Below are 12,293 nucleotides of genomic sequence, written 5' to 3' on the forward strand. Positions count from 1 at the left end.
GAAAACAGTGAAATACACGTGTGGATTCTAAGATGTAATGATCTAAATGGTGGATCGATACTCAGTACATTTACTCAGGTACTGTACGAAAGAGTCTTCTTTTCATGCTACTTTGTATTTCTACTTCTACATTTATCTGACAGCTTTAAATACTTTACAAATTCAGATTTTTTTTACACAAAAGAATACAGGCAATACTACAGGATAGTCAGTACCTGAAGTAGTTTTACAGTGTGGTAATAGTATTTGCCCTGAAGTAACATTTTCAATGCAGTTCATTAACTTGTAAAAGTATTTTTACAGTGTAGTATTAACGCTAGTACTTCTACTAGAATAACATTGTCAATGCAGGACTTTTATCAGAGTATTTTTACAGTAGTATTAACGCAAGTACTTTTTATGGTGTAGTATTTGTAATTGTACTAAGGTAACATTTTTAATGCAGGACTTATACTTGTAACATAGTATTTTGACAGTGTAGTATAAGTACTTTTACTGAAATAACATTTTTAATGCAGGACTTAAACTTTTAACAGTAAGTCCTGCATTGAAAATGTTATTTCAGTAAAAGTACTTGTACTACACTGTAAAAATACTATGTTACAGGTAAAGTCCTGCAGTGAACGTTTCTTCAGTAAAATAACTAGTTAATACTATACTGTCAAAACACTATTTTACAAGTATAAGTCCTGCTTTGATAATGTTATTCTAGTAGAAGTACTAAAAAAACATTTTTAATGCAGGACTTAAACTTTTAACAGTATTTGTACAGTGTAGTATCTGTAATTGTACTAAGGTAACATTTTTAATGCAGGACTTATACTTTTAACAGTATGTTTACAGTGTAGTATTTGTAATTGTACTGAGGTAACATTTTTAATGCAGGACTTTTACTTGTAACAGTATTTTGATAGTGTAGTATAAGTGCTTTTACTGAAATAACATTTTTAATGCAGGACTTATACTTTTAACAGTATGTTTACAGTGTAGTATTTGTAATTGTACTGAGGTAACATTTTTAATGCAGGACTTTTACTTGTAACAGTATTTTGATAGTGTAGTATAAGTGCTTTTACTGAAATAACATTTTTAATGCAGGACTTAAACTTTTAATAGTATGTTTACAGTGTAGTATCTGTAATTGTACTGAGGTAACATTTTTAATGCAGGACTTTTACTTGTAACATAGTATTTTGACAGTGTAGTATAAGTACTTTTACTGAAATAACGTTTTTAATGCAGGTATTATACTTTTAACAGTATTTGTACAGTATATTATAAACGCTGCTAGTTTTATTGAGGTCAAATCTTAAAAGCAGGACCTTTATTTGTACCACAGTCCTCTCACTGTGTGGTATTTGTACTTGTACTGCAGTAAAGTACCCGCATACTTGCTCCAAGGCTGCCCGGAGCTAATGCTAACGTTAGCATTGTTTACAGCCCGGATCAGCATCAACCCTCCCCCATCCGGCTCCACCAGCTCCTCCTCCCGGACCAGCTAGCCAGCTAGCCGCCGTGAAAGCGACCAGAGACCTTTAAGAAATAACGCAGAGCACCGGACGGCTTCCTGGATGAGACACATTCATCCAGAAATACCAACAACCCGTCTTTATGGGACGCTTGTTCGGCGGATATCCCGACGCGATGGCCAGCTAGCGAGCCCTCCTGAGCTAGCTGCAGCTAGCTGGTCGGCTAGCCGGGGTAGGAGCTCCGCTAGACCCGCATACAACTCCGCTTTTTCCGGCCTTTTTTTTTTTAATTGCTTCCGTGCCATGCCATCTTTAATGTAACCGTGCTTTTTGTTTGTACGTTTATGAATTAAATCATTAAGAGAGATGCTTTCTTTTTTAAATATGTAGGTCAGTGTTGGCAGCCAATGATCGCTATGTGGGTCAGAGACATCACCGAGTCAGCCTGTTAGCACGAACAGCTGGTTAGCACGTTAGCACGTTAGCTAGCTGTGTTTTTATTTACCAGTCATTTAAAACGTAAACAAAAGCCGATAACGTTCATGCACATGGTTGTGTCAGTGAGGGTTATTCCCCAGCGTGTGTGTCTGAGGTTATCATCGAGGGCAGCATTTATTTATTTTTAATATCCCGGGGTCATCGTTAGCTAGCTGAGTTAGCTCGGTTCCTGCTAGCTAAGCTAACCGAGCAGCTTCTCCCTGATCAACCAGGTAAGAGCCAACAGTGTGTGTTATGAGAGCTTTAGTCAACATGTTCCCAGGCTTTTTAAAGTTTTTCTTTGTACATGTATTTGTTTTTATATTTACTTAGTATTTTTGTTTAACATTTTTCACAGTAATTATTATTTTTTCTCTGTTATTTTACTATTAAATCACCTTTTGCTGGACTGAAAGTTATATATTATTTATTAATCATTATTTTGACCTTGTTTTTTCCCCCCCTTTTTATATACTTTAAATGACCTTATATTTGCATTATCTCCATTAGCACATACTCTATTATATGGATAACTCTCTCTAGGAGTTCAGGTGTTTTATTCTGATGTTTTTATTTTGTATTCCTGTATGTGTCGTGTTAGCTACTGGATCCTTTAGTGTCCCCCGTGATCAATACACTATCCATCGATCCATCTATCTGTTAATCTTAATTTTCTTCATGGTAGAGTTGCAATTATTATTTTTAATTAGCTACTAATTTGACAGTTAAGTTCACCATCAATTAAATATCCTTCAAAAGGTTCCCAGAGGTAAAATCCAAAACTCCAAAATATACAGTTTACTATAATTTAAAATAAATAAAATGAGGTGCAGATTAATTCTCTGCTACAGAAAGTCATACAACAGTATTGTTATCATCCTATTGGACCCAGTCAGCTAAAGTTGGTCCCCAAACTAACCTGAGCTCTCACAGGAAAAATACTTATTTTCTAGTTTTGTGTCTAAACTGCCTGTGCTTCTTGTTTCTTTATTCTCTCACAGGAATCTACGTGGTCATGCTGAGTGTGAAGCCGTGTTTCCTCATTTCCTAGCCGGCCAGCAGCAGCAGCAGCTTGGTGCAGACAGAGCAGACTGTTTCTGGGGTTTTGGCGAGAGGAGTGATGGCATTTCACGGCGCAGGCCGTCAGACCGTCTGTGGAGACTTGTTTCCGGGCTCCGAGCTGGGCCACAAGTATTTCTGTGTGAACTCCTCCTGTGGAGCTCCATCCACGGGCCTCAGCGCCACCCCGTGTCTGACCGGACCCACCGCCCCGGCCGGGACGCCCCGACACCCCACGGCTCTGGGAGGCAGCGCAGGTGGAGGAGCGGCGGTGCCTCAGCCCTACAGCAACCCAGCCAGCGAGGTGCCGAGCCCCGCAGAGATGGAGCCGGACCGCCCTATCGGTTATGGAGCCTTCGGTGTCGTCTGGTAAAGATACATTATTAAGGACCATACCGGTGTTTGGCTTTATTTTAACTACAATAAATGCACAAATACTTAAAAGATTCTGCACTTTCAGCTTAATTAACTCACACAGTAAATATCTTTAGTGTTAATCCTCTGTGAGTTCAATTAATAAGTGTTTTACTATAACTTCAACAAATTCAAATGACTAATTGTCAATGGAAAACATGCAATAAATGGGCTTGAACGTACAGAAACTTAAAAATATTTGATTTATTTTCATTATCGAACAAAAGTTTGGTCTCGTCTTTCAAAGGGTCCAAACATTCAGTTTATAATCATATAAAACACAGAAATGCAGCAAATCTGAACATTTGTTAAAAAAAAACATATTAATGCATGTAAATACCTTAAAAAGATTAATGATCAAATGTAGTTTCAGATTAATTCTTGCTTGCAGGAGAGCTTCGTCTGCAAAACTGTCACCAAACTAGCTGAAACTAAAATCCTGACTCTGAACTTCCTGTGGTTCTGGATATCTTTGCAGGTCTGTCACAGATCCACGAGACGGTCGCAAAGTGGCTTTGAAGAAGATGCCGAACGTCTTCCAGAACCTGGTCTCCTGTAAGAGGGTCTTCAGAGAGCTGAGGATGCTGTGCTTCTTCAAACACGACAATGTAATCAAATGATAAACAAATAGGAAACGTTGTGTTTGTGGTGGTTGGGATCAAACAGAGACTAAATGTTGTTTTCTGTTTTTGCAGGTTTTGTCAGCGCTGGACATTTTGCAGCCTCCACAAATCGACTGCTTTGAAGAAATGTATCCTTTTATTTATTTATTTATTTATTTATTTATTTATATATGAAAAATGACCGTATTCAGCACACCTTCTCACTAATCACTCATTAACTTCCTCACACCTTCTGACCCAGTTTCTCTTCTTTTAATCGTCCTCATCATGTCCTCCTTTTTTTTCACTTAATTTAGCCTCTCTGGTCTAAATCCAGCTCGTCTCTGGTCACCAGTGAATATTTAAATATTTAAATATGACATAATACTCTCTCCTCTTTGTCTTATTGACACCTGTAAACCACCCGGTAAAAGCAGACCTTGTGCTCAGAGATGCTTCGTGTCGTTGTAGGCGGAGGTCAGTCCGTTGTGGGTGTTTTTTTATTTTCCTTAACCGTCCTGCAGCTACGTGATCACAGAGCTGATGCAGAGCGACCTCCACAAAGTCATCGTGTCTCCTCAGCCGCTCACCACTGATCACATCAAGGTCTTCCTCTACCAGATCCTCAGAGGTGAGGGGGGGGTCGATGAACAGTATTGATTGTTATTATAATAGATTATTATTTAACTAACTCTACATCAACATTAGAATGCTGTGCATCAGCTTCTTTTTCTATGTCTATTAATTGTTTTTAAAGCCAGTATTTGTGCAAAGTGTCAGTTAAAGATCAGACTGTGGTAATATTATTAGTATTATATATTTTATTATATTCCAATGGTCTCTGTAGGATTGTTTTAGACTGTTTAGTGAACCTTTCCAGTTATTTCAGAGAGTTGTAAAATCTAAATGTCAACATTTATCAAAAAGAGATAGATAGATCATTTTAAAATCCACAACATTTTATTTATCTAATGAAATATTTTGCCTCAAGCTGTATTTGTTGGATTTTAGCTTTTTAAAAAAATACTTTTTCAGTGAGTTTAAAAACATTTTTCTACACACAAAGGGAAGCAGCACTGACAAGTTATATTCACCAAAGAGAGTTGATTTGATTATAAAAAAGACTACTAATTTGATCCGAGATCACTATCTTGTTTCTTTAGGGTGATTATGTAAAATATGTCAAAACACTTCAGAAGCTTCATTTGAAAACCTCAATGGAAACTTTAAATATTAAAATAAAGACATTCAGTAGAAACCTACAATTTAGATTGACAAATAAAATATTTTAAATATATAGGGAGGGGACAATATTCTAGATAAAATATCTTTGTGGCCTGCAGGAAATGTGAGTTTAAGAGTAATGTAGTGTGTGAAATCGGAGAATGAACTGTTGCTGACTGATGTTTTCTGCCTCAGGTCTGAAGTATCTTCACTCTGCTGGGATTCTGCACCGAGACATCAAACCTGGAAACCTGCTGGTCAACAGCAACTGTCTGCTCAAGGTAAACACTTCTTCAACGTTAAAAAAACCTGAGCTCCTACCAAGAGGAGAAGCTCTGTGTTTTAACCATAAGGAAGAAGTCAGTGTCTATGTTTACATGCTACAAATATTCAGTTTTTGTCCTTTTTCTTACTAAACTGTTTACATTGTTGATTAAAATTAATATTCCAGAATATCCAAACCGAATATGATGTTTAAATCAGCCGGAATATTGTTATATTCACAATATTAGTGGAATTATTTTCTGCATGTAAATGTAGTCATAAATCTTCTCTTCAAGCTGTCTCTTCAAACTCCCTAAACGTGGTCCTATCTGTGTATAGATCTGTGACTTCGGCTTGGCCCGTGTGGAGGAGCCCGACCCGACCCGTCACATGACCCAGGAGGTGGTGACTCAGTACTACCGAGCGCCGGAGGTGCTGATGGGCTGCCGGCACTACGGCTCGGCCATTGACGTCTGGTCGGTCGGCTGCATCTTCGCCGAGCTGCTGGGACGACGCATCCTGTTCCAGGCTCAGAGTCCGATCCAGCAGGTGAGACGGGTCAACAGGTTCACCTTCAGTGATGATGAGTGTTTACTTTTAATTTATATTAATGTTTTTCCTTTTTATCATCATTTTTTGCAGCCAAGGGCAAATTATTAGTTTTTTTTATTCAATAAGATTATTAAAATGATGTCAATATAAATAAAGCATTTTGATGAATCCATTTATATGACCACACTTATATTTCTACCGTATCTCACATCCTAAACGGTCTCATGATCTTGTAGACACGTTTGTTTCGTTGATTCATTCTGCACAGAGTTGAATCTGATTGAACTTTGACCCTTGAAATCTGGAGGCTCTCTAACATCCAGTTGCTTAGAAGAGATTAAAGAGGACAAACACGCAGTTTATTTATGTTTAGTGAGCAGCATTTTCTTCATGCATCAAGTCTAATGTGAGTCTTTCTGTCTCTCACTTCCTGTCCTGCAGCTGGATCTGATCACAGACCTGCTGGGAACTCCTCCTCTGTCGGCTCTGTCGTCGGCCTGTGAGGGAGCCAGAGCCCACATCCTGAGGGGGCCGCACAAACCGGTACGAGGCCCACAAACAGTCTGCTACCTAAACATGTTCCAGTGAGGAGACACTGCAGAAACAGAGCAAATATAAAAATATGTTTAGCCTCCAACATGTGACTGTTACTACAGTTCTACATAGAGTCTGATTAATGTTGAATGAAGGTAAGCTGAGCAGAAGAAGATGTAAAATGTTGATTCAATTTGTATTTTTATTTACACATATAGTAAAATCTAAAAAAGCTCAGTAAATCTCCAGCATTAATAATAATTATCATGATTTAAATTCCCTAAATACTCCCTAAATATTTTTAAACTGTAAACTTTTACTGGAATTTTAATTCAAAATAAATGTAATGTCTATCAACTTCACCGCTCTGAGGTCATTGGATCAGTTTTATGAGTTCACTGTGATGCTGAAAACAGAAACACTTTAATAGTTTAATAATTCAGCTGATTAATCCGTCACATCTGGCTGATAACAGAGTTAAAGAAGGACAAAATAAAATGATAAAAGAAGTTAATAAAGTGAACTGTCTGTTTGTGTTTCAGCCGTCGCTGTCAGTGCTCTACATGCTGTCTGATGGAGCGACTCACGAGGCGGTGCACCTCCTCTGTCGGATGTTGGTCTTTGACCCGGTGAGTTGAGGCGCCACACGCCAATAGATAATTGTTTTTGAATGGATGAAAAGGTCTCGTGTTCGAACCCCCCTCTCTGTGTTCTCATCGTCCAGGCCAAAAGGATCTCCGGCAGCGACGCCCTCTCCCACCCGTACCTGGACGAGGGCCGCCTGCGTTACCACACCTGCATGTGTCAGTGCTGCTACTCCGTCCCCAGCGGCCGCGTCTACACCCGCGACTTTGAGCCGGTGGCTGAGCGCCCGTTCAGCCACAGCTACGAGAACAGCCTGCTGTCCGTGTGGCAGGGGAAAGGTGGGAGTCACTTCCTGTTCAAACTAAACTTTATGTATAACCAGATTCTGTTTGTTTTTAATGACGACCTGTTAATGTGTCCCATCGGCAGAGCTGATCCATCGCTTCATCACCGAGCACCAGCAGGGAAAACGGGTGCCGCTGTGCATCAACCCTCAGAGTGCTGCGTTCAAGACCTTCATCAGGTAAAGGGACACTTTTCACTAAACAGACTTTATGCCACTTTTTTGATGTTGAACAATAATGATAATAATAATAATCAGAAATATATATCAAATAAATGGAAACAGCAATGATGACTAGAAGTAGAGAGAACTCAAACATGTCTTGACATAAATCATAAAAAAGAAAAAAACAGAAGCTTAATTTCTTTGATAGTTTATTTTACAAAAATTGGATAAATATATATATATATACTATTTACATGGCTTCATAGTTTCACTGAGGAGCTCAGAATTTAATGTTTTTTTACAGAATCTGGTTAGGAAAAACGGTTTATTCTCTAGAATAAAATATTGTTAAGCTGATGAAATATCACAAATTTAAAGATTTGTTTTGGCACATCTTTCAGACAGAAGTGTTTGTCACTCATGATGTGTCCAGGGACCGTTTGAAAAGATGAAAATCTGACAATAATGACTGTTTTTACAGCTTCTGGTTGTGATAAACGGTGCAGTTTTTTGACGATTGTTCAAAGAAAACCTGCTTTTGGTGTTCAGAGGGTTAAAACATGATCGTTACCTGCTTCATGTCTGAAAGGAGTTCTTGTCTCTGCAGGTCCACTGCATGGCACTCCTCAAAGGTGTCCAGGAAGGAGGAGAGATGAACGGTCCTCCTCTCCCTCACAAGGAGCGATGGCAGGGTTCAAGAAAAAAAAGATTTCATTGGCCGTGAAGATACCGAAGAGTTTGGGTCCCTTTTTTTTATTATATATTTGAAAACCTGGTGAGATGAAAACACCTGAGCTCCTCCTCGATTTCCTCCATCGTTTAGTTTGTTTCCTAAAACGAAAACTACCGCTTCACTTTTCTAAACGACCCAAACAGCTGATGCTCGCTGCGTTTTTTTCGGTGCTGAAAATATAAAGGAAGGAAAAAAAAGAAATGCTGCTGAAGAGCTCGAGGAGGAACAAGAGAAGAGGAACTCGGTACTAGTTTGGATTTTCCATCAACATTAGTAGAGACTTTAAGAAATAATGCTTTTAATTGTTTGCTAGGATTGTTGCTTAGTTGATGTTTTTTTTTTTTTGTTTGTTTGTTTGTTTTTTTAAAGTCATTCCAGCCGTGTGCAATATGGTTTAATTTAAACAAACGGTAAAACCACGAAACGACCACGAACCGGATCCTGAACACAATGCGACCCAATCGACCGCCACGGGTTCCTCCTGTTTATTTTAACTGCATTTGAACACATCACTCACTGTGTTTCTCGCTGCGTGGCGTCAATAATGCAAACTAACAGATGTAGCAGGTTTTAACCACAGATCCCTGTGTTCCTCCACTAACTGTTGGCTATGTTTTATTATTTCATTCTGCTTCCTGTTTATCACAGTGAGTGAAGTCTGGTCCTGGATCAGTGTCGTGTTTTACCTAAAGAAGGAAACAGGAACTCATTGCCCCCAAGGATGTTAAAGTCTGACGTCAACAGAAGCAAACTATTTTATTTTGAAAGTTATGACAGGAAAGTTTACGACGACGTATAAGGGCCAGTATAGGTAAAAATAATATTCATTACAGAGACGGGGGAGATTGAATTTTGAACGTTTTTGAGAAAAATATTCTTTGAGATTTGAGTGGTAAATTTATTAGGAAAAACAAGCAAATTAACAAACAAAAAAATACTGTTAAAATACTGTTTTGTTTTGTTTTTTGTCAAAGCATCCCACCGCTTTACTTTGAAATTATGGAACAATCTCGTCTTTATTATCTCAGAACATATTTGAGGCTTTTTTCTTGCTAATTATTTTAGGAATTTTTTTCTTGTAATTTAAAAAAAAAAATTCATTTTGTTTATTTTATTGAATACTTATTTATTTTTTAAAAAATTTGAGGGTTCTTTCCATACATTTTTCTCGTACTTTTACCACTTTCATCTCAGAGGCTATCCTATTTTTTTCTTGTAAATGTACAACTCCTTAGAATTTGTTTGTCTGAATATTACCCATCCTCCCCGGCTCCGTAATCATTTAAAAAAAAGTTTTTACCTACAATGTCCTCAACGCGCCATCGTAAAAAGGCGACCACAAGTCATCTAAAAAAAGTTCTGCAGATAGAAAGAAAAAAGCCAAAATGACAAATATTTGGCGTCTCTTTCCCGACGTTTTGTCTGAGAAACAGGAATTGACGGCGTTTTTTTTTTTTTCTTAATTTATTGAGTGTTTGTTGAAGAGAGAGTCTCCTCCCTTTTTAGTTTGACGGTTACCTCGAACCTCCGGAGAGAAAAAAAGAAGTGATGTGTTCATATCTGTAAAGTTAACCCCCCCGTCACAACTTAAACGTCATTCCTCCAGACCCCCCCCCTCCCTCCCTCAGAAGGACGTCGTCGGTGAAATGCTGCTGTCTGTTGTTTCCTTTAGTTTGTAGTTTTTAGGACTTCCTGTTTTTAATTTCTGGCTCAGGTGTCCCGTTTACGGACGATGAACTGTACAAAGCCACATAAGGATGCACCAGTATTGATCCTGATCCGGATCATCAGTTTATAATAACCGTATCAGATTCTACACTGTAAGAAGTTTAGAGGAGACGTGACGAGAACAAAAAAGAGTTCAAACCCACGAAAGCTAAGAATAAGCTGCTGGATTTCACATTTCAGCTCTTTGACTACAAAAGTTCAGTGAACTTGAACAAACAAAGAAACTTTCTAACAGAAAATTAGGTTTAAAACTAAATAATTATTCTATAATCATTTCTTTAAAGAAGAAAGGCGTCCAGTCCTTTTGATTTGTAAACATTTGAAAAACAACTAAGAAAGAAAAGAAAGTCAAATTTGTTTTTCCTCATCAGCTGTTTGCCTCAAAACAAAAATGAAAACGCATATTTTTGTCTAAACTCTTTGCTGCTTAAAGAAATGAAATCCTGATTTAAAAAAGTGCTGAATTTGTGCGGAACTAAATGATAAAACCTGTTACCAAACACAAAACATCTGCAGAAAGTTTACAAGTTCATGTTCATACAAACGAGTAAATCAAAGCTGTGAAACATATGAAACCATCAGCGAGATCTCCTGGTCTCTGGTTAGTGATGCAGGAACTCCTCCAGGAGCCTTTTAAAAAAGATCTCAGGAACTTGAGACCTGAGAGCCGAAGGACCTCCTGGTTCAGTTCCTGCTTTGTGTGTTTGAACGATTTCATTTCTTCTTGTGCATGTCCTGAACCTCCAGGAGGGACTCCCTGGGGTCCCCAGAGTCTCCGGGAGCCACAGGGAGTCCCTCCTGGTGGGTCCCTCCAGTCCCCTGAGACCTCAGCTCCTCCTCCAGGAGCACAGCGAGCCGCGGAGGCCGACCTGTAAATGTGCATGTGTATATTTATTCTCCCGGAGAGCGTTTGGGTTTGAATGCTGTGCAATTGGTTGAGTTTGTTGCCGCCGACGACGGTGACAAAAAAAACTTACATTTTGTGGTAATTTTTTTTTATTATTATTGAATTCATCTTTTAGGAAGTGATTTTTATTAGAAGTTTTTTTTTTTTTTTTTTTTTGTTGTGATCTGATTAGAGTCGAGGGAACGTTTTGATGATTGTTCCCTAAAAACTTAAAAAAAGTTAATGAGGTTCTGCAGAGTTTATTTCTCTTTTTAAAGGAGCAGTGTTGATCGAACTTCATCATCTGTAGAATTTGTGTCTTCAGTTTAACGCTTCATTTCCCCAAACTGCTGCATTAACTAACATTAGTGTTCATTTATCTTTTATTCCCTAAACACTCTAAACTTTAATCTTTTACTGAAAACCACTGAGTCAGATTCAGATGTTGTCTGAAAAACAAAGTTCTGTATAAACTTTAACTTTAATTCATTTAGACATATAAAGTTTAGAATTAGGACCAGGACTTATATTTTATTTCGACTAAATTAATTTATTGTGTTCAATTGATCGTCCAATCTTAAAAAAAACTGATATTACATTTATATTCTACTGAATATAAACATACAAACTGTTTAAAACTCTCTTTTATATTTGGGAACTTCAAACAAAGTGTTGAGTTCTTAAACAGAACCATAAAAAACCATTTATGAATCTTCAGTTAGAAGAAAACTGATGAAATGACGTCTGTTAACATTTAGCAAAAAGTTACAACTTTCAGATCAGATTGTGTTTCTTCTCATTTCTAAAGTTTCTATCAAAACTCTTTAAATTACTATCAGATGAACCTGAAGAAGATTCACTTCATAAAGATTTAAAACAAACTGCAGAAGCTGAAAACATTACTTGAATTTCATCAGTTCTTTTTTCAACTATTCTTGAAATTAAACAAAGAAATACAGAATATAATAAAAACTTTTGAGGGAATGATTTGTTGATTTAAAGATCATCTTTCTGATTTTAGGGAACAATAATTCAAACTATTTCCCGTTTTTGGACTTTTTCCTTTCTTTCTGTTGTTGAGTAGAGATCCTTCAGGTGAGGAGCCGCATTTAAACTAGATGACCTCCCTGATCGCTGATCACTGATGTTTAGAGTATCTGTCTCAGTCTGGAGACGTCCATTAAAGCAGAGACAGACAGACAGGTGGACAGACAGACAGACGGACGGCTGGTCACGTTTAGAAATTAGACTCGTTTTT

The 12,293-nt window shown here is 37.8% G+C and overlaps 1 protein-coding gene across 1 annotated transcript; it reads left to right on the forward strand.

Annotated features, from left to right (window-relative positions):
- Positions 1–1,494: 1,494 nt before the first annotated feature.
- Positions 1,495–9,464, forward strand: nlk1 (nemo-like kinase, type 1). Its single transcript, XM_054608094.1, has 12 exons — positions 1,495–2,179; positions 2,948–3,374; positions 3,898–4,027; positions 4,115–4,170; positions 4,546–4,652; positions 5,441–5,526; positions 5,849–6,058; positions 6,503–6,604; positions 7,138–7,224; positions 7,320–7,518; positions 7,610–7,703; positions 8,296–9,464. The coding sequence occupies exons 2-12, from the start codon at positions 3,067–3,069 to the stop codon at positions 8,342–8,344; spliced, it is 1,428 nt and encodes a 475-aa protein (XP_054464069.1). The 5' UTR covers positions 1,495–2,179; positions 2,948–3,066; the 3' UTR covers positions 8,345–9,464.
- The last annotated feature ends 2,829 nt before the right edge of the window (positions 9,465–12,293 follow it).

The sequence above is a fragment of the Anoplopoma fimbria genome, chromosome 11 (assembly GCF_027596085.1).
Source record: "Anoplopoma fimbria isolate UVic2021 breed Golden Eagle Sablefish chromosome 11, Afim_UVic_2022, whole genome shotgun sequence".
Lineage (NCBI taxonomy): Eukaryota > Metazoa > Chordata > Actinopteri > Perciformes > Anoplopomatidae > Anoplopoma > Anoplopoma fimbria.